At 34.8% G+C, this 26,606-nt stretch overlaps 7 protein-coding genes across 12 annotated transcripts; 3 read left to right on the forward strand and 4 right to left on the reverse strand.

The window, feature by feature from the left end:
• Nucleotides 1–956: 956 nt before the first annotated feature.
• Nucleotides 957–7,863, forward strand: Pold1 (DNA polymerase delta 1, catalytic subunit). Its single transcript, XM_077416070.1, has 14 exons — nucleotides 957–1,142; nucleotides 1,614–1,713; nucleotides 1,806–1,917; nucleotides 2,005–2,177; nucleotides 2,258–2,517; nucleotides 2,608–2,834; nucleotides 2,915–3,081; nucleotides 3,162–3,407; nucleotides 3,480–3,782; nucleotides 4,551–5,021; nucleotides 5,120–5,526; nucleotides 5,615–6,268; nucleotides 6,408–6,531; nucleotides 7,569–7,863. Exons 1-13 carry the CDS (start codon nucleotides 1,081–1,083, stop codon nucleotides 6,502–6,504), a joined length of 3,279 nt encoding a protein of 1,092 aa, XP_077272196.1. The 5' UTR covers nucleotides 957–1,080; the 3' UTR covers nucleotides 6,505–6,531; nucleotides 7,569–7,863.
• Arl1 (ADP ribosylation factor-like 1) lies at nucleotides 7,288–10,182 on the reverse strand. The gene is made up of 5 exons (XM_077416071.1): nucleotides 9,812–10,182; nucleotides 9,544–9,643; nucleotides 8,135–8,251; nucleotides 7,896–8,007; nucleotides 7,288–7,760 (listed from the first exon to the last, which is right to left on the reverse strand). Exons 1-5 carry the CDS (start codon nucleotides 9,813–9,815, stop codon nucleotides 7,551–7,553), a joined length of 543 nt encoding a protein of 180 aa, XP_077272197.1. The 5' UTR covers nucleotides 9,816–10,182; the 3' UTR covers nucleotides 7,288–7,550.
• Nucleotides 10,183–11,707: 1,525 nt separating this feature from the next.
• Nucleotides 11,708–13,805, forward strand: Spase22-23 (Signal peptidase complex subunit Spase22-23). Its single transcript, XM_077416055.1, has 5 exons — nucleotides 11,708–12,162; nucleotides 12,899–12,972; nucleotides 13,171–13,259; nucleotides 13,364–13,467; nucleotides 13,568–13,805. Exons 1-5 carry the CDS (start codon nucleotides 12,020–12,022, stop codon nucleotides 13,695–13,697), a joined length of 540 nt encoding a protein of 179 aa, XP_077272181.1. The 5' UTR covers nucleotides 11,708–12,019; the 3' UTR covers nucleotides 13,698–13,805.
• On the reverse strand, nucleotides 13,578–15,549 carry Noa36 (zinc finger protein 330 homolog Noa36). Of its 2 annotated transcripts, none has more exons than XM_077416052.1 (6): nucleotides 15,341–15,549; nucleotides 15,099–15,269; nucleotides 14,780–15,011; nucleotides 14,536–14,700; nucleotides 14,376–14,450; nucleotides 13,578–14,273 (listed from the first exon to the last, which is right to left on the reverse strand). In XM_077416052.1, the coding sequence occupies exons 1-6, from the start codon at nucleotides 15,458–15,460 to the stop codon at nucleotides 14,080–14,082; spliced, it is 957 nt and encodes a 318-aa protein (XP_077272178.1). In that variant the 5' UTR covers nucleotides 15,461–15,549; the 3' UTR covers nucleotides 13,578–14,079. The 2 variants fall into 2 exon arrangements, with proteins under 2 accessions (XP_077272178.1, XP_077272179.1); XM_077416053.1 differs by having other exon boundaries at nucleotides 14,780–15,007; nucleotides 15,095–15,269.
• An 18-nt stretch (nucleotides 15,550–15,567) lies between these two features.
• Mus301 (mutagen-sensitive 301) lies at nucleotides 15,568–21,438 on the forward strand. Of its 4 annotated transcripts, none has more exons than XM_077416046.1 (16): nucleotides 15,568–15,709; nucleotides 16,010–16,819; nucleotides 16,891–17,066; nucleotides 17,157–17,333; nucleotides 18,154–18,253; nucleotides 18,342–18,538; nucleotides 18,620–18,765; nucleotides 18,858–19,092; nucleotides 19,175–19,315; nucleotides 19,398–19,809; nucleotides 19,874–20,037; nucleotides 20,115–20,210; nucleotides 20,298–20,471; nucleotides 20,566–20,679; nucleotides 20,802–20,936; nucleotides 21,011–21,438. In XM_077416046.1, the coding sequence occupies exons 2-16, from the start codon at nucleotides 16,024–16,026 to the stop codon at nucleotides 21,101–21,103; spliced, it is 3,156 nt and encodes a 1,051-aa protein (XP_077272172.1). In that variant the 5' UTR covers nucleotides 15,568–15,709; nucleotides 16,010–16,023; the 3' UTR covers nucleotides 21,104–21,438. The 4 variants fall into 4 exon arrangements, with proteins under 4 accessions (XP_077272172.1, XP_077272173.1, XP_077272175.1 ...); XM_077416047.1 differs by having other exon boundaries at nucleotides 15,618–15,750; XM_077416048.1 differs by lacking the exon at nucleotides 15,568–15,709 and having other exon boundaries at nucleotides 15,929–16,819; nucleotides 19,880–20,037.
• Nucleotides 21,439–21,629: 191 nt separating this feature from the next.
• Nucleotides 21,630–23,769, reverse strand: LOC143902865 (uncharacterized). Of its 2 annotated transcripts, none has more exons than XM_077416050.1 (5): nucleotides 23,650–23,769; nucleotides 23,161–23,460; nucleotides 22,238–23,034; nucleotides 21,928–22,164; nucleotides 21,630–21,857 (listed from the first exon to the last, which is right to left on the reverse strand). In XM_077416050.1, the coding sequence occupies exons 2-5, from the start codon at nucleotides 23,233–23,235 to the stop codon at nucleotides 21,644–21,646; spliced, it is 1,323 nt and encodes a 440-aa protein (XP_077272176.1). In that variant the 5' UTR covers nucleotides 23,236–23,460; nucleotides 23,650–23,769; the 3' UTR covers nucleotides 21,630–21,643. The 2 variants fall into 2 exon arrangements, with proteins under 2 accessions (XP_077272176.1, XP_077272177.1); XM_077416051.1 differs by having other exon boundaries at nucleotides 23,161–23,457; nucleotides 23,650–23,665.
• Nucleotides 23,770–23,961: 192 nt separating this feature from the next.
• Nucleotides 23,962–26,524, reverse strand: LOC143902868 (cysteine--tRNA ligase, cytoplasmic-like). Its single transcript, XM_077416054.1, has 4 exons — nucleotides 26,140–26,524; nucleotides 25,854–26,062; nucleotides 25,268–25,639; nucleotides 23,962–25,162 (listed from the first exon to the last, which is right to left on the reverse strand). Exons 2-4 carry the CDS (start codon nucleotides 25,995–25,997, stop codon nucleotides 25,031–25,033), a joined length of 648 nt encoding a protein of 215 aa, XP_077272180.1. The 5' UTR covers nucleotides 25,998–26,062; nucleotides 26,140–26,524; the 3' UTR covers nucleotides 23,962–25,030.
• Between the last annotated feature and the right edge of the window lie 82 nt (nucleotides 26,525–26,606).

Genomic DNA, 26,606 nt, shown 5'->3' on the forward strand with positions numbered 1-26,606 from the left:
AACTTCTGGCGAAACATCCATTTTCGAATACTCACGAGGGCCACGCTGTTAAGCAACAAGAAGCAGAATTTGAGACATTTCTCTGGCAGCCACTTGTAAAATAGTTTGGGAGAAGAAGCACCGATATTCCTGGAACTTTTTTCCGTCGAGACAGTTTCATCGTCGCTTTCACTAACTTCGTCGTTCGTATCCGTTTCGATCTCGTTCGCATTTTCGTCCATCACTCCCAGCCAAAATTTTCGCCAATTCATTATTAATTACGTGCTGCGTAAACGCATCACCTACAGAATTGATTTATGTATTCTGCGCAAGTTTTTTTGCTTTAAATTTGACATTTCGAGCTTGTGTCATTTTATGACAACGTCAGTGACGTGTGAGCAGCAAATTGGTCATTTGCGTGGCTTTTCTTTGAACGAATATACCTATTATAATATTGATTAAAATAATAAAAATGTAGAATAGTGAAAATTTTAATTTTCCTCTTATTATTATGTACATATCATGTTTAGAAATTTATTTTTGAATTCAGACACTAATTTTTAGGTATTGTTGTTATTATCATTTGATTAAAATTATTTGAGTCGGCCTTTAATATTTCCAAATTAAATTTTGTTAGACACAATTATAATAAATGTTTTGTATGTATGTATGTACATACATACATACATTTGTAAATGGGCGCGTTTAGCAGACACAACTGTTGCACAACTGTTGAGTTCGTCTTATCGACACCCTGCCTCGATTGGTTGGTTTTAAAAGTAATAAAAGCCAATCACGTTCGATTGCTACTGAGCGGCTTGGTCTGCTGGAACGTGACCAATGTAAACGCGGACGCGCACCACTCACCAGAGAACGATGTTTTATCGGCAGTGTCGGAAAATGAACGTGGCTACGTAGTACCAATTTTGAAAATGGATGTACTGGCGGTAGTGTAGTAAATCATAGTAAAATCAACCAATGGAGCCATTGAGGGCCAAAACTGTTCCCGCACGTTCCCGCCTTTCTTCGTATCGTAGGAGCTTTGCGGCTCCTTGCTTTGTGTTTTTTTTTGTATAAATATTACGTGTCACAACGAGAAACATGAGTAAAGTAAATCGAAAACCGTTTTCGGCACCTTCGGCGCCGAAGAAGCCCAAATTTAGGTAATCATTCATTTCACTATTGAACTTGTTAACCTCACTTCTGTCCTCATTATATTTCGTTATTAACAACAGTTTTTCGTGATAGTTTTTCACTAAGTTAATTTATACTTTATATCATTTGATTGAATGGATATCCGTATGTTTTATATCTGTTTATTTAAATCTGAATTAGAGTTCATTTCCAAGATGTGTTTTCTCTCTCTCTCTCTCTCTCTCTCTCTCTCTCTATATATATATATATATATATATATATATATATATATATATATATATATATATATATATATATATATATATATATGTATATATACAATAAATCTAAACAAAACGCGTCGATTAAGCCTAAATTCAGCAAAATCGGTGAGGAGAGAGCTCTCTTTCACAGATTTACCTTAATATTAAATAACTTTATCAAATTTTTCTTTGTAATACAACAAATTTTGAAATGTCTGTATTAATTTTGTCGAACAGAGATGAAGATGAAGAGAAACCTAGTTCGTTTGAAGCTGAACTGGCCATTATGGATCTTGCAGATGATGATTTTCTAGACGAGACTCTTTTAATCGGAGAAGTAAATCATATTTTTTACAATACAAAATTAATTTCCTGTTTAAACATATACAATGTATATTATTTATTAATAATTCTCTTTGATGCACACAGGGACCTGAACAAGAAAATACATCTGCAAAATGGAGCAGGGCTCCTCCGCCACCTTTGAATCCACAAGTTGATACATTGACATTCCAGCAAATTGAAATTGACCATTATATAGGTAATAATACATTTTTAAAATATGTGTTAAATGTAACAGCAACTCTGTCAATTAGAAATATACTAATATTGCAAAATTTGTATGTAGGTAAACCCCTTCCGGGAATGCCAGGCAGCAAGGTAGGACCTGTACCAATAATGAGGATGTTTGGCGTTACGGAGCTGGGAAATTCCGTCTGTTGTCACGTCCATGGCTTTTGTCCATATCTGTTTGTATCGGCTCCATCGAATTTCACGAACAATCACTGTAGGCCATTTAAAGTATGTTTATCGTAATAGAAAAATTTCTTTCCTTTGCGTTAATCTGAGAAGTAATTGACATAAGAATTTTCTCAATACAGGAGGCTCTTAATCAAGCTGTGAAGAGGGATATGAAATCAAATCCAGATAACATACAAGACGCCATCCTGGCAGTCGAATTGGTCTATAAACAATCGGTGTATGGATACGGAGGAAATGACAAATTGCCGTTTTTGAAAATTACAGTGGCAGTCCCAAGATTGATAGCAGCTTGCAGAAGATTATTAGAACGAGATACGATTTATAGCGCATTTAATTATCACTATCAAGCATTTGAAAGTAACATCGATTTCGATATCAGGTAGTGTAAACGTAGCGCTCTGTATTATTTCTATACGTTACGTTTTTATAAAAATTTTAATGAATTTATATTTGATCATTTAAACGCAAGGTTTATGGCTGATACGTCAGTTGTCGGATGTTGTTGGATTGAGTTAACACCGGGAAGCTGGAAATTACGTGGCCAATATGGACACATGTTGGAACTAACTACACGATGCCAATTGGAAGTAGATATTGCATGGGATGCTTTTATAGCTCATGTCCCGGAAGGAGAATGGTCAAAAATAGCTCCATTTAGAATTCTCAGTTTCGATATCGAGTGCGCTGGACGCGAAGGTAATTATTGTATTTTTTCTTTTCTTTTTTGTTACTGTAATGCCCTTTACCGCGTATTTAATTATAAATCTTTTCTACAGGTATCTTTCCGGAAGCGAAACATGACCCTGTGATACAAATTGCAAATATGGTTATAAGACAGGGCGAGTCTGAACCATTTTTAAGAAATATTTTTACTCTTGATACTTGCGCGCCTATCGTCGGTTCCCAGGTTCTAAGCTTTGACAAGGAAAGTTTGATGTTGGAGGTAAGCTAATTAAATTAAAACGTAGGAAAAGTATCCGGTTATATCAATTGTTTATTAATGATGTTATTTTCTTTTGCTAGAAATGGGCTGACTTTGTGCGACAATTAGATCCTGACATTTTCACAGGATATAATATAAACAATTTTGACTTTCCGTATCTGATTAATCGTGCGCAACATCTCAATGTTAAGAATTTCAACTTTCTCGGTCGAATAAAAAATATAAAGTCTGTAATCAAGGATCATGTGCTGCAGAGTAAACAGATGGGTCGTCGTGAGAACAAATCGATTAATTTTGAAGGAAGAGTTCCGTTCGATTTATTACTGGTAAAGAAATTCATATATGAACACGATTCTTTCTGTTGTATCACAGCTTTAATAAAAATATGTACTTTTTAGGTGTTGGTCCGAGATTACAAACTGAGATCTTACACTCTAAACGCGGTATCGTATCATTTTCTTCAAGAACAAAAAGAAGATGTCCAGCATAAGGATATTACGGGATTACAAAACGGAAATGCACAGACACGTCGACGTCTCGCTGTATATTGTTTGAAAGATGCCTACTTACCACTTAGATTGTTGGACAAACTAATGTGCATTATTATCTATATGGAAATGGCAAGAGTTACGGGAGTATCCATTTCTAGCTTATTGACTCGCGGGCAACAAATCAAAGTTGTTTCTCAACTTCTACGTAAGGTAATAAATTTACACAATTAACTCTTATGTCAATACCCGGAATGTGCGACGTTGTTTAATACCCGGGTACCCACCTGTGCATATATAGGTAAAATTTTTATGTTTGCATGAAAATTTCTTTATAACCATCCGGATCGTCGCTATTTGAACTTTTTACTATCGAAATATGCAATGAACTTTTTGTTTCAATACCCGGATGTAAAAAAATTATCGTCTTGAAGTTTATCTACTTGATTCTAATACCCAGGATACCCGGGTACCCACTTTTAAAAATATTAGTTTTATTATAGTTATTGACTAAATTAATTTATAAATAATTAATATGGTTATAGGAATGGTAAATTAATAAAAAACAATTATAAATTAATTTAAAATTTATAAATTAATTTATAAATAATTAATATGGTTATAGGAATGGTAAATTAATAAAAAACAATTATTTATAAATTAATTTAGTCAATAACTATAATAAAACTAATATTTTTAAAAGTGGGTACTCGGGTATCCTGGGTATTAGAATCAAGTAGGTAAACTTCAAGACGATAATTTTTTTTATTTCCGGGTATTGAAACAAAAAGTTCATTGCATATATCGATAGTAAAAAGTTCAAATAGCGACGATCCGGGCGGTTATAAAGAAATTTTCATGCAAACATTAAAAATTTTACCTATATATGCACAGGTGGGTACCCGGGTATTGACATAAGGGTTAAAGAAAGAAAGGATTGTCTTGATATTCATGATTAATTATTTCTGTCAATGTTGTCAGACCAGGGAAAAGGATTACTTGCTGCCAACGCATCAGGGCCACGGTACCGATGAGCAATTCGAAGGAGCGACCGTCATTGAACCTAAGCGTGGCTACTACAATGACCCAATAGCAACTTTAGACTTCAGTTCCTTGTATCCTAGCATTATCATGGCGCATAACTTATGTTACACGACGTTATTAACCGTTGCTAAAAGGAAGGAACTCAATATGCAGGAGGACCAAATTACCACAACTCCCAGTAATTCATTATTTGTTAAAAGCACCGTAAGAAAAGGGCTTCTTCCGGAGATTTTGGAAAACCTATTGGCGGCCAGGAAAAAAGCAAAGGTAGAGTTAAAGCAAGAAACGGATCCATTGAAGCAAAAAGTACTCGATGGTAGGCAATACGCTTTGAAAGTGTCAGCAAATTCTGTGTATGGTTTCACGGGTGCGCAGATGGGAAAATTACCATGCTTGGAAATATCTGCTGTAAGTTATTGATATTCTTCGAAACATATTTAACAAAAAGGGCATTGCGAAATATTTAATGGAAAATATAGAATATATTATAATAATTATAATTGCAGAGCGTTACCGCTTATGGACGCACTATGATAGAACTAACAAAGCAAGCGGTGGAGGATCGCTTTCGAGTAGAAAATGGATACAAAAACGATGCGACAGTCATATACGGCGACACGGATTCCGTGATGGTAAAGTTTGGCGTAAAATCTATAGAAGATGCAATGGAACTCGGTAGAGAGGCGGCCGATTACGTGACGTCTAAATTCATCAAGCCTATAAATCTGGAGTTTGAGAAAGTGTATTTTCCGTATCTCTTAATCAACAAGAAACGTTATGCTGGCCTATATTTTACGAAACCCGATAAATATGACAAAATGGATTGCAAAGGTCTCGAAACGGTGCGCAGAGATAATTGTCCATTGGTAGCGAACATGATGAATACCTGTTTGCAAATATTGCTTATCGAAAGGTACATTATTTCTTCCTTCGTGCTTCATCTAATTCGTGCGTATTTATGTTATGAATAAGCAATAAGTAATTGTAACATAACGTTACAGAAATCCAAAGGCCGCCCTGGATTATGCCAAACAGGTCATTAGCGATCTTCTATGCAATCGTATCGATCTATCTCAATTAGTCATCACGAAGGAACTGACAAAGACAGATTACGCGGCGAAGCAAGCGCACGTTGAGCTGGCGGCGAAAATGAAGAAACGAGATGCCGGAAACGCGCCGAAACTCGGTGACCGAGTGGCATATGTGTTTACAAGCGCAGCTAAAGGCACACCAGCATATCAGAAGGCGGAGGATCCCGTGTATGCATTGCAGAATAGTATCCCAATAGACACGACCTATTATCTGGAGAACCAATTGGCGAAACCTCTTGTACGTATCTTTGAACCTATCCTCGGCGAGAAGGCTGAATCGCTTCTCCTGAAAGGAGATCACACGCGCACGAGATGCATCGCCACCTCGCAAGTTGGAGCGCTCGCGGCTTTCACACGTAAAAAGGAGACCTGTTTGGGCTGTAAAGCTGTTTTACCACCAGACAGGGCCGACAAGGCGGTATGCAAGCATTGCGAACCTCAAGAGGCCGAGCTATTCCACAATGAGTTGCAGGGCCAACACAAACTGGAAGAGAAGTTTTCCAGATTGTGGGCGGAATGCCAAAGGTGTCAAGGGAGTCTCCACCAAGAAGTTATATGCTCCAAGTTAGTCGTTTTAATATGGAATACTCTTTTCAAATAAGGATACATTTTTACATAACATTGGATTCAATATTTATATGTAGGAGAGTAAATATGAACGATATAAATGCTCCAAAATAGTTATTTTTAAATATATTTTTAGTCGTGACTGCCCGATATTTTACATGAGGGTAAAATCTCGAATAGACATGGCCGCGAAAATCAAACGAATCCAAAGGTTTGGTGTCCCAGAATGGTAGTGAAAAGAGCGATCACATCTCGCATAGGTAGGTTCATTTTATAAAAGCTATTACTACTTATTACAAACAACAAAATTGCTACTATTTACATATAATGAGTTTAGTTGGAATATTTATTATGAAATAGTATTTATATTATATATTTCTTGATATATAAATTAATTATTAAAATTCAGTAAGTTGCTCGGGAAATATAAATACACATGTTGAAAAATATCAACCGCGGTCTATTATTTGGTATAATTGCCGCCAAGCGGTAAAAATTCTCTGTTAAATTAGAATTTAATTCAGGATGTGAAACTTGTGTTATATACTTAAAGATAGTCATCACTTCTAAACCAACGCAATTATTTCGCAACAGAGAATTTTATAATGTGTAACAATTTTTATAAATGCTAGTATGATGTGTTGCATTTGTATCTTATCTCAATTTCAGTTTTATTTCAAATTCGTTTTACTCGTATTATTGAAAAAAAGCATTTTATACAATTTAAGATACATCAAGACGACATGATATTTGTATAGATATGATCTAAATGTTTTGAAGCATTCTTATTTCATGAGTTTAAACTTTTATCGAATATTTATTCTTTTGTTTGGTACTCGTATTGCATATTTCATACCAATATACTTGTGTTCCCATTACAATTTATAATTCCAATATCAAGTTCAATTATCGTCAATATTAAATGAATAGCGGGACAATTATTTTAATAAAATTATTAATTAGATGTTACGCGTAGAAATAGCGTACGAGATACCTATTAATGCAAAAAATCTAAGTCGAAAGAATCCTCTAAGTTTATTTTAAATCACATAGAAAGATAAAATGATCCCCTTATCATTGTGTTCAGCGTTATGAAAAAGTACAGTGATTCCTCGAATATTCTCGCTGTAAATGGTAAAGAAAATATTTAAAATACAATAATCACAATAAATAAACAAAACATCGCATGCCCGGCAATCCGGCGGCACATTTAGAGCGACAGTCGTATGACTAGTCCCCTTTTAAGGCTCGTATATAAATAATTCTGACATAATATTAATCATTTTCTACTCTGCAGCGCGTTCGACAACCAGTCCATGGCTTGGTCAAGCCCTTCGCCTTTCGTCGCGGAAGTCTTAAATATTTGGAAGGTTCTGTTTTTGAGAGCGTCCAATCCGAGCGCTTGATGGACCTCTGCGACACTAAGACATCCCGCCATATCCTGTTTATTCGCCAGTACCACCAAGATTGCGCCTTGTAACTCTTCTTCCTATTTAAATGAAAAATACGTTCTGAATACATATTTTAAAAAAAATTGTTAATCATAGCATAAAGTATTGAAATAAAGATCTTTTTTATCTTTTTCTAAAAAATGCAGGATTGTTAATTCAACAAGCAATATTACTTGTAACATGAGAATTAATTCATCCTTTGATATGCCTATTCTATCTCTGTCTGCCGAATCTACCACGTAAATTATCGCATCTGTATTGGAATAGTAACACCTCCAGTATGGTCTGAAAGCAAATATATTTATTTAAAATATATTTTAACAATATACGCATATGCATCATTAAAATTTAGGATAGAGTCTTATTTATAAACTCTGGGATTAATTTTCACACATATACAAGCTCAACGTACCGTATACTCGTTTGACCACCGAGATCCCAGACTTGGAACTTTAAATTTTTGTAAGTAACTTGTTCTACATTGAACCCTATGGTTGGTATTGTGGTTACTACTTCGCCTACCTGTAACCTAATAAGCAATTGGCTAAAGAATTTTGCTTATAGCCCATTTCATGGTTGAAATTTAATATTTATTGAATATATATTTATCTCATTTTTTTTATTGTCACGATAGCATGTAACATACTCAAGTATATATATTTGGAAATTTATATCATAGAAACATAAAATATACAATACTCATAATGTTACCGACAAATGTTACTACTAAAGAGTACTGATCCTAGGCAAACTATCATGACTCATATAATGACTCATGGGGTTTAGGGAGCCTAGAGATAATTGAAGAATATCAATATTATCGATAATAAACATAAGTTTTTTTATTACTAACATAAATAACTCGATAATTGGTTCTTAACGTAATATTAAATTTGATTTATTATTATACATGTTTCATAAATAAAAATGTGTATTTATGACGCAATAATATACTGCCATATTGCCATAAAACTACATTTTTTCTAATGAATAAAACCTGAATAATAATAAAATTGCAGTTTTAAATGGAAATTGAATATTATTGAATCCTAAATATATATATATATATATATATATATATATATATATATGTATGTACATGTCTACAAAAAAATGGGATAATAATAAATCGCAAGATCAGTATATTATGAGTCATCTAAATTTTAACAGTTATGCAAACTTCCATAAGACTGTCGATCTTTAATAGTCCCTTGTCGGTGATAATATTAATATTTAATTGCATGCAAAAATTGTTTAAAATGGTGCCAAAGATATAAAGATAACAATGATCTGTAAGTTAAGCAATTTTTCGGCGATTGTTTGGTACATATATCAAGGTTGCTATTGATAGAGGTTGCTATTGATAGAGGTTGAGCTTATTCTGTTCACAAGTCGCGCAACACTATGCTAAAACATACTGGTTCTTTTCTATATGTGCAAACTCAAAACTTGTGCTTAAAGGATAACTGTGATTGAAATACCGAGTCTAAGATAAAAAATAGTTACGAAATAAATATGTAAAATACATTATTTACATCTATTTGTGTTATATTTGGCGCATATTTGCAACAAGAGAAAGAGTACCCTGCTTCATTATTTGGTTTAGCATGGTATTACAAACTAGGTACCAAAACGGCTATACCACAAAATTACCAAATTACTAAATTACACGCAAAAAACGTTCTGATACAGTTTGGCACACTTTGGTTGCTATATCAGAGTCACGCTAAAAATCGTCTAAAGTGACTAGTAATAGATGCACCGTGTAAACACAGGGATGACAGCCAGTGATCGGAGGTGAGCGGAACCGTCAATGCGAACCTGTACAAAATCGTGGTTTTGCCGGCGCCGTCCAGGCCGAGAATCAGGATCCGCATCTCGCGGCTGCCGAGCAGGTTACGAAAGTAACTGAGCAACCCACCTGTAACGAGAGATATCGTCAGGATCTCACTCTCTCTCTCTCTCTCTCTCTCTCTCTTTCACTCCGCGTGACGGGACAAACTCGGTAGTCGGAGTCGCGCCGACCATATTCGCCTTTTTCGCGGAATAAACGCGCGGCATCCCGGGAAATCGTGCGCTCTCGACTCACCCATGCTGACGTATCGTTAACTCCGTGTCATACAGGACCGCCCGATGTTTATTGTCAAACTTGATAACCATAAACGTGTCCAAATAACCGGGCCGCGCCAACCCTCCCTCGTTCTACGTCCACGGTCCACGGTTTACGACCTACTTCAGTGCGTTTCCGCTCTCAGGGCCGCCAAAGCGCCGCGCGAAAAACGGTACATTGTCAGTCACTAGAAGTTTGCTCCGCAACTCCCGATTTGACACCTCTATGAAGTTGGCCGGACAACTTCAACGTATCGAACTTTCATTAATTGGAATCGATTGGTGGTCGTTTGGTGGTCTTTGGTAGTCTAGTCCGATCGTTTGGTGGTTAGTCGTTTTCCTGTAAAATAAAAATGAAATTTCCGGTGTGAAGTATAGCACAGAGTCATACGACCAATGGCGTGAGCATACGGTTTTTCCTTTTTTCTGGGAAAACGGTTGACCACCAAACGTTTTATCGATGATATTCGTGACCACCAAACGATTCCGCGTCGAATGAGCTATAAAAAAGTTAAATTGGTTGAAAAATAAAAATTGTCCGGCTAACTTCACACCGGAAATTTCATTTTTATTTTACAAGAAAACGACTAACCACCAAACGATCGGACTAGACTACCAAAGACCACCAAACGACCACCAATCGATTCCAATTAATGAAAGTTCGATACGTTGAAGTTGTCCGGCCAACTTCATAGAGGTCGATTTGACTACTCCGCGAAGGATCGTTGTCGTTGCTCCCATGATGTAAAAGGTAGCATTGGCCGCGTTCAGCAAACACAACTGTTGAGTTCGTCTTATCAACACTCTGCGTTAATTGGTTGGTTCTAAAAGTAAGAGCCAATCACGTTCGACTGCTACTCAGCAGCTTGGTCTGCTGAACGCGCCCATTGCGCATAACGGCGGCCGAAGAATACGACAGCCAATCAAATTTTGGTCCGGAAGATCGCGCCACATTCAAATGTAGCATTACGTCAAAGTCCGTGACAAGAATACAAACAAAATTTAAAAAATTGTAAATATAATACGAAAACTCATAAATTAATAAAAATAATAATACGTAATAAATGATAATAAAAGAACAATTTCTACATTGATTAATAAGTAGGAAAGGAAGATTAAATATGTCGAATAAGGAATTGAAAAACATATTATTAATGAAGAAGTATACAGAAATGATTGTATTGCAAACTGTAAGAACAATTTTCCTGACACTATCTTATATATTTAAAATCGTCTTGAGTTTATATATATATATATATATATATATATATATATATATATATATATATATATATATTATAAGATATCTTAAGATATCTTTGCTTAGCTAAGCAGAGGTTCGGCAAAACGCAGCCAATAGGTACTTTCCATTTACATCAAAACTCAGACTTAATTCTCACTTATGTGGTCGTTCTATCCTTTTTGGCAATTAATGAATAATAAAGATAGAATGACGTCACAAGTGAGAATTATCTGAGTATCTTAAGTTTTGATGTGAATGAAGAAAGCACAACTAATACATTACATATATTAATATCTAAAAAAATTATGGCAGTAAATTTGATCAGTAAATCTAATAAATTTGATATTCTGGTATGTTTGACTTATAAGTTTATGTTTTATAATTTATTATAATAAATATATATTTATGTTTTACGGTAGAGAGATTTATTTACGAATCTTTATTACAAAATGTGCGCAACGATTAAATAATATATCTGTCTTCTACCATGGGAGAAACCAGGTTCCTTCTCGCATCTCTGACCAGTTTTTGATTGGTCAAAGAAAATGACTACTGCGCATCCTTGGACTTGCTACACCTGTCTTCTTACACTTACATCATGGTTGCTCCTTTTTATTTCTCCTTTGCATTTTCGTGCGTCGAGCGTTCCCAAATTCATCGAGAAAAAATTGTTGTAACCTTTCGTCGGAGGCGATTTTATCCCTCGCAAACGCGAGCCCACCACTTGCGACTTGCGACGTGCTACGTATGGATTGAATGGATTCACTTACGAACGTAAACCGGTGACCGTCACGTTGGGCTGTGCTGACGTTGAAAGTTCCGATCGGGGAAACAATGCGCGTTGGTTAGAAATTCCGTTCGATTCCGTACAGCTGTGTCGATTTCTGTCACTTTAATTTGGATTAGGATTAGCCGCAATTATTGACGATTATCGACGGCACGATAATGCACACGTTCCTAACACGAGGAAATGCTATCATAGCATATACGTTAAGCGTGTCGGCCTGCCTCACATTCTGCTGTTTTCTCTCGACAGTATTTATCGATTACAGGGCGAACGTAACGTTAAATACGGTTAAAGTTGTCGTGTAAGTATCGAACGTGGATGTAGAAATTTATTATATTGCACAATTTATTAGACAGTTTATTATTTTTCAATTAGATCGCGCTTAAGTTTCTGTCGAAAGATCCATATTGTACTCATAAAGCCCATTCTACAATAGCCGTAAAGTCTGCATTAAGACGTAAGCAGTAAGCTATTGACTAATGGGATTTTTACAATCCAAGAATGATCGGCTGTAGTTGGTCAATTTTTACTGCTTACGTCTTAAAACATACTTTTACGGCTATTGTAGAATGGGCTTAAGTCATACTCTGGAAGAAAAGTAATTTTCTTGCATGGTTTAAATGTGCAAATGTTGCAAAGCTTGTACTGCTTCAGTATTCAAAGATTAATACATATTACATATAATTTATTACACTATTTATAATATCTCAATAAAATTGTGCTTACGTTTCTGTCAAAGGATCTATGGCTGTGGCCCACTTGACGCTACAAATGCTTTGGAGCGTTCTTCTTCTCTTTCTTTCTTCATTGAAAGAAAAGAGAAGATGAATGTTTCGAAGCATTTGTAGCGTCAAGTGCAGTCAAGTGGACCTCAGCCTATGTCGTACTTAGAAATCGTATTTTGCAAGAAAAACAAACTTCTATATGGAGCCTGAATGCAAATATTACAAAACTTATACTGCTTTGATATATCGAAGATCAATACATATCATTTTGCATATTTGTAATTGCTGTAGTAAATGTATTTTATTTTGCAGAAAGAATGTACCAGATTACAGTGCGTCGAGAGAGAAAAATGACTTGGGCTACTTAACTTTTGATCTACAAACTGATATCCTTTTCACGTAATATTGTACAAGTGTCTTTGTGCCGTTAAAGTCAAATATTTAATTTGCATAAATCCATTTACATATCATTTCTAATCATCTTATGCATTTCATAAAAATGGCTCAAAAATTTTATTCTCTATAAAACGGCATTGTATTTAGTTCATATGTTTTGAATTATATTTGCCTTACGAAACTTTTACATCTCACTCCATTATTTAATTGGAATGTTAAGCAATTATTCTTATACCTCACGGCGGACTATCAGACAGAAAATAATGAATTTAATCAGGTATTTAGGTTCATCAATTTACTATATGTATTCTCTTTTCTTGCTTGAGATCAGTTTTTTTTTTATATAAAAAGATTTAATCAATATCTCATTTACATTAACAGATAGTACTATGGGATAAGATAGTTCTTCGTGGAGATAATGCTGTACTCGATTTTAAGAATATGAACACGAAGTATTACTTTTGGGATGATGGCAAAGGCCTCAGGTAAAATTGATTATTGTGAAAACACAGCTTCTGTAATTTTCATAGATAAACTCGTACATGATAAATATATAGTTCTACTTTTCGTTTTTTTTTTTTACAGGGGAAATAAGAATGTAACGTTAACATTGTCCTGGAACATTATTCCAAATGCTGGATTGTTACCTAGTGTTAATGCTCTCGGTTCTCATACTTTTGCATTCCCATCTGAATACACGACGTTACGTGTATAACGCACATTTAAATGTATATGTGTTATGATTGTGTACTATAATATGATTTTGTAAGACTTATTTAAACTGCATAAAATTCATGTACAATAAACGTTTATTTCTTCATGATCATTGTTTCATTATATTCACCAGTGTATATTCGCTCTATTTACTGTGTATCCTATGTATATTTCTTAATATAAATTTGTTTTTAATGGGCTATTAAATTGAAATATTGTGTATATTAAATATATGAGTACCTAGGGGAATTGGAAATCAATCTGTATTTACAAATTAGAATTATTCCTTTTCAAGAATTCTTAATTTCTTCCCGCATAATTAAATTTTTCGACAATTGATATCTCATTCTCAATTATTGCTATTTTACTCATCTGTAAATGTGCTAAGCTTTATTTTTACTCTTTGAACTTTCTTGTGTTTTGGTATCTTTTTTTTCTTCATCTGCACTTGACGATTCATCGTCATCATCCTCTGTATCGTCGTCATCATCGTCATCATCATCATCATCGTCATAGTCATCATCTTCATCTTCATTGTCATTGGCATAACTAGTTCCATAACAAGACTCTTGATTTCCTGTCGCAGAAAGAAAATATATATTTCCTCAAAGATATTAAAAAAACATAAATATTCCGATCTTTAAATTTTTATTGAGAACAAAGGAGAATCTCGGTTTACCATAATTATATCCGTTTTCATCGTCGGATTCGGATGGACCACCCTGGTTTTGTCTGCCAAACTTGTGACTCCGCGCTTTAAAAATGAAAAACGAATGCATTGAATAAACTTACTTAATAGATTTATGTAATAAAACAAACGCTATCTGATCAATGCTTACTGGACATGCTTAGATCCTTAGTCTGTGATGTCTCGTAGCTGCACTTTGGACAAGGAATAGCCTTATTCTTCTCGTATTTAAAACCTTTTCTACGAACGTGATCCTCGCAATAGCACGTCTTACACCTGAGACAAGAGTACTGTCCCAAACGATTACACGACTGGCCTACAAATTCCAAAGTGTAAAAATACAATTAAAATTAAATTCAGAATGCAAAACGTGTCTCTGTGTACAACATCACTACATTTGAAATTTTCTGCTTCCAGTACTTGGCAGGACGCTTGATGCTCAAACTGATCGTCCTCGCACAGAAAGCAATCGCAGAACGAGCACTTGAATATCCTTCCGCCGTGATCCCAAACGCCTCTCTCGCATTCCTGACAAACGGCGTCCATCAGCGGGCAGATGCAGGCGTGACTGGTGAGGCAACGTCTTCCGTGGCATACCCAGGCTTCGCAATAATCGCATATGGCTCCCTGAAAAATTGCGTTTGTGATATCACGCCGAACAGATGAATTTGGAAACGCAGCTCTGTAATATTGAAGAGACGCAGATTTACTTGCCACCATTCCTAGTCCCGTGGTGAAGACCCCGGGATGACGCACCACGCAGTCTCCCGTCTTCAGCATGCACTTGATCTTGCCGCATTGCGCGCATATGGGCAGTCGCTGCACGCTCTGGCAGAAGTAACAGAAGGCACGGCTCTTTTGCTTCTTATTGCACTTGTCGCACTCCTGGGCACGCCGATAAAAATTACGTTTAGAAACGTGTGAAGTGTGCTTGTGATTGAAAAAGCATTGCTCACCATCACGGAGTTGCAGGGAAACTTGGCCAGGTCAATCTGCTCCTTGGCAGCTCTGATCTCCTTCTGCCGAAGTTTCTGCTTCTCGGCCTTCTTCCTCTGCCCGGTCTTCTTCTTCGGCATCTCGCCCTACTGATAGCGCGCGCTTTGCAACGAACTCCGGCTTCCCGTCGCCCCGGGATGTAAATCACGCGAGAGATCGCAACAGGTTATTGAGGTTATGGTTTTGAATGCGCACCATTGGACCACGAGACACGAGACGCTCGAGGGATCGATATTACGATTTTCGCGTCTTTCAAGTCTTTCCACACTTGTAAATAAATGAACCGCGTGACAACTGGTGACAACCACCTGATCAGAATTATCAAAAAGGTTTTTTTTTATTTATATTAGATATGATATTTTGTTGTAAGGTATGAAAATAATTATTATTCGTTTCTGTTAAACAACGGGGGGAGAGAGAGAGAGAGAGAGAGAGAGAGAGAGAGAGAGAGAGAGAGAGAGAGAGAGAGAGAGAGAGAGAGAGAGAGAGAGAGAGAGAGAGAGAGAGAGAGAGAGAGAGAGAGAGAGAGAGAGAGAGAGAGAGAGAGAGAGAGAGAGAGAGAGAGAAACGATAAGGTAAATATAAGTTGATATAAGTAAGCAAATTTGCAGAGATTTTTGCTCTTTCAGAACTAATCTGTCAGATGGAAGCGCTGGATTACGATAAGGAGAACCGCGAAATATCTTGGAACAACAACGGGCGGCCCAAGTCGCCGTACATCTTTGAATCCCTATTGCTGTTAGATAACTCGTTATTGTGTAACCTAGAACCTGAAAATGGACTGCGCGTCTCTTCAGACACGTGCGAGCCCTTCCGAGAGCACAATGATGGCTCGATGGCACAAGCGTCCGAAAGACAAGTACAGAACGTTGCAACCGATGCAACAACCGGAGCCAAAGTATCGTCCGATGTGTCCCTCAACATGAATGAATGGCAGGACAGAACATTGATGAATCAGATATTCGCACAGTTTGACTCGCAGAACGAGGAAGAAATTGTACTAGAGAATTGTAATGACATCAGCAATTTTGATATGTTTGACACATTTTGCAAAGAGGACACGAATTCTGAATCAGGCAATAATGTAGATCAAAACGTTGAGAAAGCACCTTCAAATCAATTGCATAAAGGTACATCATATCAAGGTGAATCGATGAACCTGTCGTATTTGCATATTACGAACTTTGGTGACGACACCTTCAAAGACAGTTCTTTCAAAAAGAACGACAGCAGAGAGAGTTCGCCAATTTTAAAAACCAAACCTAGAAACTTGAGTGAGTGTAAAATCTTAAGGAAAAAACCTCGTTTAAATGGCGCTGCGTTAGTGTCGAAAGAAGCAGAAAAAGAAACAGATTCCACAAATTGTTCTTCATTTTATGGTTTACCGGATACTGTGAAAAAATTGATACACGAAGTCAAGGGAATTTCTGAATTATATCGTAAGTTTGCAATTACAAATGAAATTAGTTTAGAAATGAAAATGGTTTTCATTGTTTTTTTTCTTATACAGATTGGCAAGACGAATGCTTAAAATTGGCCATTAGAACCAAGAAGAATTTAATTTACGCTCTGCCAACAAGCGGCGGCAAAACTTTGGTTGCAGAGATATTGATGTTCAGAGAGATTATATGTAACAAAAAGAATGCCATTTTTATACTTCCATATGTGGCTTTGGTACAGGAAAAGGTGCGATACTTTCAAAATTGATATATTAGAGAAATTTTCTTGCAAACCAATTGTATATAATTAATTGAGCTCATAAATTTATGTACATAGGTTCAATCAATGGCTGCATTAGCATTAAAATTAGGTTTTTTAATCGAGGAATACGCTGGTACAAAGGGTCGTTATCCACCAATTAAACGACGAAGGAAAAACAGCATCTATATATGTACTATAGAGAAAGCATTAGGATTTGTAAATAGTTTAATCGAAACGAAACGTTTAGCCGAGGTAAGCTGAAATATTAGTAGATAATTAATTATCACAATATTAGATTATGCAACATGTAAAAACAATTTTCAAAAGTAAATATTGGGAGCTCTTCAATTGAGCTGATTTATCATAGCCTTATAATATGTGAATTTTTATATTTGCTTTCACTAAAACTGCACGTTGATTATTTGTCAGTCTTAAAACACAATTATTCGTTGGAGCAACAAATTCAATACACTTAAATAATTGATTTAACTTTGGATGCTAATGAGCATTCTTTAAATCACTGTAAAGAATTTACTGTGACAAATATTATACCAGCCAGGGTTTGAACCTGGACTTCCCTCTAATCCGTGAATCAGCCCGAAGATAGCACACCACTTCGCAGTTGTGTTCAGTTGAAGTTTTATTTACGTCGTCTGAAGCAAAGACATTCTCTCTAATATTTACTGGTTATTGCGATAAATATTATCACATGTCACTGTAGTCAAATTGGTAAAAACACGCGTCACGGGTTGGAGGGAGTCTAGGTTCAAATCCTGGCTACTCATATTTTTTTGCAATAAATTTTTTGATTTGAAGGATGCTTAGCATTAAAAGTTAAATCGATTATTGATTTAAATATGTTGAATTTATTGTTTCAACGAATAAGTGTGTTTCTTAAAACTGATAAATAATTAACACATTTGAATGAAAATAAGTAAAAAACAAAAAAAATTTACACAAATATTATAAGGCTATAATTAATCAGCCCGAGTAACGATGATATTTCCCTATTTACTTGAGAATCACTTTTTCTCTCTCAGACAACGTTTCTCACTTATTAAAAATATTTTAGATTGGTATTATAGTTGTCGATGAATTACATCTGCTTGGAGAGTCTGGAGGAAGAGGAGCTACATTAGAAGGGCTTCTTACAAAAATAATGTTCTTCAATGGTAATTACAGATATTTAAATAAAATTATTCAACAAATATGAATACTCCCTAAAAATTCTTTTTTTCATAAAATATTAATTCTTTATAGATATAATACGTGTGGTCGGTATGAGCGCAACTATAGGTAATTTAAAGGAAATTGCGCAGTTTCTTAACGCAGACATTTATTCTCAAAACTTTCGGCCAGTTAAAATAACAGAATACGTGAAATGTGAGAATGACATCTGGGTAGTCGACTTGACTAATGAAGAATTGTTAGCAGACATGAGCACCAATGATTACAAGGTGATCTAATTAAATTTTATTTTACAAAATCTTTGTGTATGAAAGAATGTCAAAGAATACATGGATAATTTCATTACAAAGTACTCAGATAATATAGCAATGATGGATCCAGATAGAATTGGAGGTCTAATAATGGAAGTAATACCAAATGATTCGTGCCTTATATTCTGCTCAAGTCGTAAAAACTGTGAGAATTTAGCTTTATTATTAGCAAAAGTCTTGCCTAAGTAAGTTTATCATAATTACTTAAAATATTTCTTTTGAGAAAGCTGTATTAAATAAGTACGGTTGTAATATAAGCAGAATTTCACTATTTTAGGAGTTTGTATAATCATAAAACGAACGAAAAGAAAATCTTGTTAAACGCACTTAAGACTGAAGAAGGATTATGCCCTATTTTGCAGAAAACTATCAAATTTGGCATAGCCTACCATCATTCAGGTCTTACGTCCGAAGAACGACGCTTGTTAGAGGACGCCTTTAGAGAAAACACTATATGTGTAATATGTTGCACTTCGACTTTAGCGGCTGGTGTCAATTTGCCAGCAAGGAGGGTAATTATCAACATAATTAACTGATAACAGTGATAACGCAATGGCTAATATTACAGCTGCTAATATATATATTTTTTATTAGGTAATATTACGCAGTCCTTATGTCGGTAATCAGTTCTTAAATTTAAGTAGATACAAACAGATGATTGGCCGGGCTGGTCGGGCCGGTATGGGAGTTTTAGGAGAAAGTATACTTATCTGTAAAAAGGCAGAAATCAATAAAGTAAGAATTGTAGAATAAATTGGAGGCATATATATAATTAAGTATAATCATCTTAAAAGCTAAGAAATGATTTACATTACAGGTGAAAGATCTTCTAATTTCTCAAATGGACGACTCGCTGAGTAGTTTACACATAGAAAACGACAGAGGTCTTAACAATCTGATTCTAAGCGCAATACAATTAAACATGGCAGTAACTAGATCTGAATTGCATAAATTGACAACTACAACGTTACTTAATATTCAACAAAATAGAATAGGCGTTGATTTGAGGACAATCACAGACGAAACGATAACGGCGTTGATAAAATGTGGCGTGATAAAAGTCAAGAGTAAAGGTAGTAATACTGGTGATCCTAACGTAACTGTTGTCATTCCATCTCAAGAATCAACGCGCGTGGATAAGCGAGAAATTAAAAAGGGAGTAAAAACGATAACATTTACAAGTGAAACCGAATTTCAGCTTTGTGATCTGGGACAAGCGGCAATGAAAGGTAATAGCAACAAGTTTTTATTTATTTGTTTTAAAATACACTGTGGTATTTCACAATAGATTAGTTGCAGGGCCGATCGATTTGAAAACCGCATACACATTGTATGAGGATTTGAAAACAGCTCAGAAGCATTTAATCTTAATTGATAATCTTCATCTTCTGTACCTTCTCACACCTTATGACAATGTATCTCAAATTACTCCTGTCGGCAGTGTCTACTATGATGTGGTAATATTATCTATGTATATCGATATTGTGCAAGTAATGCTATATATTAATATGTCTTATAATATCTATTGTTCAAGATAATGGATTTGACTGAAAGTCAAATGCAAGTTGCTCGACTTCTTGGAATAACAGAAGCTACGGCAAGTAAATTACGTGCCGGTATAGTGCCTAAGGTCAGTTTATTATTACATAATTGAATGAAATTACACTTAAATTCTCCTTTTTTTTTTTACTAAAAAAGAAAATTTAATTATATATAGTCTGTTGAGAAAAGAGTAGTTCAAAGGTTTTACGTGACATTAATAGTACATGAATTATGGAATCATCATACAGTTTATTTCGTTGCTGAAAAATACCAAATTAATAGAGGTGTTATACAAGGTCTATTAAACACGGTCTCAATGTTTGCATCTTCCGTAGTCAGGTTTTGTCAGGTAAATGAATGAGTTATTAGCATAATAACTATCATGATGAATATAATATAGTAGAAAAACTCAAAATACATCAGTCTTACATTTTTATTTATAGGAATTACCCGAGTTTTGGGCATTTACGGAGATGTTAAGTGCATTTAGCAAAAAACTATCTTACTGTTGTCCATTAGAGCTAGAAAAGTTGATGGAACTGCCATCAGTTAAAATAGTAAGTTATTAATTTTATATCATTTTACATTACGTCTAAATACTCACGAGATCAAAAGTTTAATATATATGTACAATGTATATATATATATTTTTTTTAATTTATTGTAATCATTATCTTAGGGTAGAGCTCGTCAATTGTACAAAGCTGGTTATAAAACTTTACAGTCTGTAGCGAAAGCCGATCCCAGAGAAATAAGGGATAAGATTCCGTATTTAAGTAATAAAATAGTCACGCAAATTATAGCTGCAGCAAAAGTAAGTTATATTTGTGAAATTATTTGCTCGTATTTCACGTTCGCGTATTACTCATTGCTTATGTGAAATTACAGCTTTTAATATTGCAAAGAGCAGAAGATTTAAAAGAAGAATGTGAAGATATTTTGGACGGTATTATCATAAGTCAAATAGAAGCAAGCACATAAATATTAATTGTTGTATATAATGTTCTTCCTAAACGAGATTCTTGTGAAGAATTTAATTTCACAGACGTGACGAAATTATAAATCGAAATAAACGAGAATCATATCTTCTTTAGAGAAAATAAATTTAATTATGGTTTCGGTAAAATCCAAATTATATATATGTATAAACAATATATTGTACAATCAAACAATGCGTTTATTAAGTATTTATGCAATATTAATTAAAAAATGAAATAAATTGTTTTTTGTATATAATACTCTATAAATTATGTTTTTACACAATATGTTATAAACAACATATAAAATTATTATTAGATATCTTTTATCTCCTACAACTATGATTTGTGCCTAATGGAGCAATGTGTTTCAAAGAATGGCACATTGTTTAAGCAGGCACATAGAGTAATTCCAAATAATGGTTGATTATGCTTATTACTTAGAGGTAATGGTAATATCAACAAAAACATATGGAACATTTTTATATAGAACTTTAAGTTTTATTTTGTGTAAAAAATAAAATATTGCTCAAATAATACACTGTTATCTTTTTTTATATAAACATGATTTCAGCGTAATTGGAGGAAGATTTTTCCGTTTCATACTTATATCTTCTTCTTTCTTGAAATCCATAAAATAAAACAGGTTGTGAGACAAGTCCTTCCATGTATTTTTGAAACCATAACTACGCAACAGTCTTATAAAATCCTTTACGTCTTCGAATCTGCTTTCGACTTCGGCTATTTTCAAGGTACCGCTAAATTTATTGGAACAAGAGCATTAATTTCTTACATTATTGCCATCTCAAGAGTATCATTACTACTTACTTATTTTTAAGAATCCTGCTAGCTTCTATTATATAATCGTTGAGATTAGATCCCATTAAAGAGAGACAGAAGACGACAACGTGGACGCTGTTCATCAGTAATGGAGTATGAGCCATATCGCAAGCTTTCACTCTGTCATTCAGAGCAATGAAGTCAAACGAGTGTACTTTGTGAGGAACAGAAGCGGCGAGTCGTGCTTCACCACATCCAAAGTCAGCGATCACGTTGTCCGTCGACCTGTAATTATAAAGACACTGTAGGGTTCAGACCTGCATAAATTTCTTTTAAGAATAAAACAGGGTATACGAACAGTTTCTTAATTGACGATATTATAACGTCCAGTGGATTCACCGCCCATTGTTCAAGTTGCTGTTTATATCCTGCATGATAAGCCATGAAAGCATCAGGGTCCGTTTTGAAGTAATTTTTAGATTGCGAACTGTCATTGCTGTACAGTATTTCATTTATAAATCTGAATCTAGACGCTCTCAATTGCGTTATCATTCTGTCTCTCAAAGGAAGTTGCGTAACTTTCGGTTTTGGCCGCAACTTACCAGTGAGCATTTCCTCTAATTGTTTAATATTTATTTTATGCTTGTTTAACTTTACTATCTTGTCAGGTTTTACCTGTCGTGCTCCTACCTCAGCCGATATTTGTTTCATCTTCTTTTCATTTACCTTTTTAAGTTTTTCAATTTTCGTTTTTCTACGCTCAATATCGAGATTCGTTGCAGGCATTTGTAACTTTTTATTTCTTTCCTTTCCATCGATTGTCGCAGGACCCTTATTTGCGTGATCAAGATTATCTCGTTTTCGTTTTCTACTTCGTTTTCTCTTCTTACGTTCTGTTTCATTTATGTTAATTTGTACCTTTTCGGACACCTCTGACGTTTTTCTGTTATCTTTTGGATATTTTGCCTGAACATCTGATCTTTTTGTATCTTTTACATCAAGCTTATTCTTGGAATCACGCTTTTTTTTCTTTCTAATATTTTGAATATTTGTGTATGTGTTCTTCGCTACTTCATTAGATGTATTTAATTTCTTTAAATTACTTTTATGTATGCCACTCAATGGTACTTCATTATCTTTCTTTTTTCTTCGTTTCTGAAAGAAAGAAAAATAGAAATAAAAAGATCTTGTATAGTAAACTCGAAACGTGAAATAAAAGAATGAAAAAAAGACTTATTAAATATCACATATTATTTAAGAAATTTAACGAGAATTGATTACCTTCGCGATGGATGTTTTCGTACTTTTTACAACAGGCTCTTGTTTGTCCCGTAGAGTTTTTTTAAATTTCGCCATTATTAGTTTCGTTAAGATAAAAAATCATAAATCTTTTATCGTAAAATCACTGTTACGTTTATGTACAATTTAATTTAACACGGACAGGTTGAAGACACCTTAACCTCTATCAACAATGCAACATCCAAAGGGATGACGCGTGGCTCAGTGCCTACGCGAATGATTAGTAACACCAAGGTCCGTGGTTCGAATCCGACCCGGCCTTCGTCCCATATATATACTCTGCTAAGAGATTTTTTCCGATTAAGATCCTTATGGATTAATGGTCTGCAGTCTGCACGATTGGGAATCGGAAAGGATTCACAATCTGTAAGGCTTGAGATTCGTAAAGGATCAAAAAGATTAAGGTATTTTAAGTGTATCACGGTGGTAGTGTGAATGAATGACTGGGTCTACATTGCTTGTGCTAATTACCTCAGGGTACAAGGCACAAGGCACCTTATTTCCTCATCTGAGGAATGTAACAGATAAAACCCCCCTGCAACATCCAACCGGTGAAAAGCAAGCAAAGACGCCACTACCTGGTCTACACGTGACTACTCAAAATTCGTTTTTCTTTCGCCTACAGCTGGTAACAAAAAAAGCACTCTTCTGATCAATTTACTACCACTGTACGCGTACGATTTCATGATAAACTTAATATATAAAACTATACATATATTTATTGAAATTAGTATATAAAGCTACACACATGTTTATTGCAATACGCATTACAAATACCCAAAATCTTATGAAATTTATTTATTTTGACTATTACAATATTTTGATAAACTACAATATTGGAATTCTTATATCCTATGTTCCTATATAACCATCGCAAGATGTATCCTTCGGTCAACTGCGGCTGGGTCAGTTTTGACCAAAAGAGTAAAGAGAAACAGGAGGGAATATATCGGTAGTGGGAGGAAGGTAAATCGCGGATAAAAGTACGTCAGGCAGTCTTGAGCGTCACTTTTTTTTGACGTTTATCAGCGCAACAAAATTGTAAATAAGTGTTAATTGTGAGATATAAAAGCATCATGGTGCACTACCAGCTACCAGGCCTGTGGCACAACAATAACAGCTCAAATTATGGAATAACGTTTCATCAGTTAATAATTAAAATCATTCAATATTGGCAGCCATCTTAAGCGTCTTCTCATACTGGAATATATAGTCATTTCCATCCGCTTCGCTAACACTAAATGCTCCCTCCTGTTTCTCTTTACTCTTTGGTCTTGACTCATACTCTTTCAAAAAGTCACTTTGCGTACAAATATAGTACATAAAACAGCAGTTTTCGAGTTTGATATAAAAAAGGGATATACGAGTCAACTTCGAAGAGACTGGAAGAGACTAATAAATACCCATCAGTTCTCAAGTGATCCAGCCACCGCCAGCCAAGGATTAATTCGAGGCAATAAAATAATAAATAAACTACAAAAAGAGGCAGTCAAAATAGATTACAAAATAATTTGATAAAGAAATAATTGAAACAACTGAAAATACTTAATCGAACAGAGAAAAGATACCAATAAGAAATCTAAATTTAATTTCTTAGCCAAAGCTTTTAGAACAAACCTTTAGAGAGAAAGTTTTATATCAGCTAAGATTCAAATATCAAATATGTATTCAGACTAACTTGAAATTATATTAGTAAAACACAGATCGTCAAAAGTTGCAATTTAGATTTTTCAATACTTTTAAACAAGAGAATTATTCTTTGTAATAGTAAAGTAAAAATACAACAAAATTGTTGAAATATAAAACTGCTATCTTCCACTACAGCTTTGTAGACTTCCTTATGCGTAAAATCTTACAAGCAACCATTTTGCGTGGAAGTTAAGTACTCATTGTATTTCTTTTCCTGTGCTTGCTGTAACTTTTGCAGTTTCTTAAGTAAGCCTTTGCTAATTTCTTTACCTTCGGCATCATGCGTCGGCAATCCCTGCATAGAAATATAGAAAAAATACATGAAAACAGAATATAAACTTAGATGTAATGTAAATTTTAAATGTAATAATGTTATATGCGAGATGAGTAAGATGTTTACCTTATCGTCAAATTGAGAATATTTGTCTTTCTCCAATCTGAACATATCATTTGGCGATATTCTTTTCTGCGCTTCTTTCAACGCTGCCACAGCAGCAGCCTCAGTTTTTCTTCTTTCCTTTTCCAAGATTTTCTCGAGTTCTAATTTCTCTTTAATTTCTTTCTCCTTCAATAACTCTTTCTTGTTAACTAGTTTTATTTGAGGGCCTTCATTACTGTCTTCTAATCGCACACCGACGTTCGGCAAAATATCATCGCGCAATCGATCGCACTCTTGCAAAATATCGTTTGCCTTCAAGGTTTTCGCGCAATTTCGAACTTTTTCTCGGAAATTTTTCAGAATATCAAGATATGGCTGAACAGTCTTTTCAACCTGATCGTGAAATATACAAAAAATAGGTATATGTATTATAATTACATTATTTTATTTCAAATTGCATTTTAAGGTGTCTATATCTATGTAAATTTATTTCTTATTTCAAAATAAGCAAATAAGAAGTTAGGCGAGAATTAAAATACGTATGTTTCAAACGCGCAAAAAGCCTCATCGAGGTTATCAGGAGAACATATTTCGATATCGATCTTACATTTTTACTGACTGCCTCACCATCAGTTGGAAATCCGATTGAGTCATACGAGGAAGGAATAGCCCCAAAAATGATAAACATGTCAGTAATATACATCGCAATACGCTTGAGAAGAATCGTATTTGGATTTTTACTTTGATTCATGTACACGTTGCAATTTGCCACGAGCTCCCGTATTAACTCGAGAACAGTCCTCGTATCGATATTGTCTGCAATAAATTTCTTTTTAGTGATACGCATCTAGATCTATCAATGATTAGGAAATAATTGAGATTTAAAGACTTACCGCATAATGCTTTATGTATAGAACCCGTTGCACGAGAAAATTTCTCATAGAGTTCTAGTTCGGAATTGGAACATTTAGGAAAACTGTTAACAGTAGTGTTTGTCCCCAAACTTTTGATCCTACATTGTACATTTAAAAAGAATTCCTAGAAAAATCAAGTAATTTTATTTTTCAGATATATAATGTTCAAGATCGCAAATGCTCGAGATCATGAATGTTTTTGAATATTATTATTCTTTAATTTATCGATGGTGTCATTAGTCATGGCGCAAGATGTAACACGATATTTATCGAGAGAATCGCCGCGGCGTATCAGTTCACGTCTTCATATTAACCGTACTGTATCGATCTGCTCTTTGTAATTCGCCGACATGATCTTTTTGACTATCGATTTTCTAAACGAAGATAATAACTGGCCACCGACACCTTCGTCATTTTATTCCGCGAAGTCTTAAATCTATTTCATA

Source organism: Temnothorax americanus, unplaced genomic scaffold (assembly GCF_048541705.1).
Source record: "Temnothorax americanus isolate GAGA-0224 unplaced genomic scaffold, ASM4854170v1 Scaffold41, whole genome shotgun sequence".
Taxonomy (NCBI): domain Eukaryota; kingdom Metazoa; phylum Arthropoda; class Insecta; order Hymenoptera; family Formicidae; genus Temnothorax; species Temnothorax americanus.

Bases quoted from the DNA above. Each gene is read 5' to 3' on its own strand.
- Pold1 (XM_077416070.1), top strand. From the start codon at position 1,081: ATGAGTAAAGTAAATCGAAAACCGTTTTCGGCACCTTCGGCGCCGAAG. The intron at 2,835-2,914 runs GTAATTATTGTA...TCTTTTCTACAG, and splicing joins CGAGTGCGCTGGACGCGAAG to GTATCTTTCCGGAAGCGAAA. The intron at 3,082-3,161 runs GTAAGCTAATTA...TTCTTTTGCTAG, and splicing joins AGGAAAGTTTGATGTTGGAG to AAATGGGCTGACTTTGTGCG.
- Arl1 (XM_077416071.1), bottom strand. The intron at 8,252-9,543 runs GTTCGCATTGAC...ATTGCTTATTAG, and splicing joins AAAACCACGATTTTGTACAG to GTTACAGGTAGGCGAAGTAG. The intron at 8,008-8,134 runs GTACGTTGAGCT...ATTTGCTTTCAG, and splicing joins GGTGGTCAAACGAGTATACG to ACCATACTGGAGGTGTTACT.
- Spase22-23 (XM_077416055.1), top strand. From the start codon at position 12,020: ATGCACACGTTCCTAACACGAGGAAATGCTATCATAGCATATACGTTA. The intron at 12,163-12,898 runs GTAAGTATCGAA...TTTATTTTGCAG, and splicing joins AATACGGTTAAAGTTGTCGT to AAAGAATGTACCAGATTACA. The intron at 13,468-13,567 runs GTAAAATTGATT...TTTTTTTTACAG, and splicing joins GATGATGGCAAAGGCCTCAG to GGGAAATAAGAATGTAACGT.
- Noa36 (XM_077416052.1), bottom strand. From the start codon at position 15,460: ATGCCGAAGAAGAAGACCGGGCAGAGGAAGAAGGCCGAGAAGCAGAAA. The intron at 14,701-14,779 runs GTAGTGATGTTG...TGGAATTTGTAG, and splicing joins GGAAGCAGAAAATTTCAAAT to GCCAGTCGTGTAATCGTTTG. The intron at 14,451-14,535 runs GTAAGCATTGAT...TCATTTTTAAAG, and splicing joins TAAGGATCTAAGCATGTCCA to CGCGGAGTCACAAGTTTGGC.
- Mus301 (XM_077416046.1), top strand. From the start codon at position 16,024: ATGGAAGCGCTGGATTACGATAAGGAGAACCGCGAAATATCTTGGAAC. The intron at 18,254-18,341 runs GTAATTACAGAT...AATTCTTTATAG, and splicing joins AAAAATAATGTTCTTCAATG to ATATAATACGTGTGGTCGGT. The intron at 20,680-20,801 runs GTAAGTTATTAA...TCATTATCTTAG, and splicing joins AACTGCCATCAGTTAAAATA to GGTAGAGCTCGTCAATTGTA.
- LOC143902865 (XM_077416050.1), bottom strand. From the start codon at position 23,235: ATGGCGAAATTTAAAAAAACTCTACGGGACAAACAAGAGCCTGTTGTA. The intron at 23,035-23,160 runs GTAATCAATTCT...TCTTTCTTTCAG, and splicing joins CGAAAACATCCATCGCGAAG to AAACGAAGAAAAAAGAAAGA. The intron at 22,165-22,237 runs GTTCGTATACCC...TTATAATTACAG, and splicing joins ATATCGTCAATTAAGAAACT to GTCGACGGACAACGTGATCG.
- LOC143902868 (XM_077416054.1), bottom strand. From the start codon at position 25,997: ATGAATCAAAGTAAAAATCCAAATACGATTCTTCTCAAGCGTATTGCG. The intron at 25,640-25,853 runs GTAAGATCGATA...TTTCACGATCAG, and splicing joins GTGAGGCAGTCAGTAAAAAT to GTTGAAAAGACTGTTCAGCC. The intron at 25,163-25,267 runs GTAAACATCTTA...ATTTCTATGCAG, and splicing joins ATTCTCAATTTGACGATAAG to GGATTGCCGACGCATGATGC.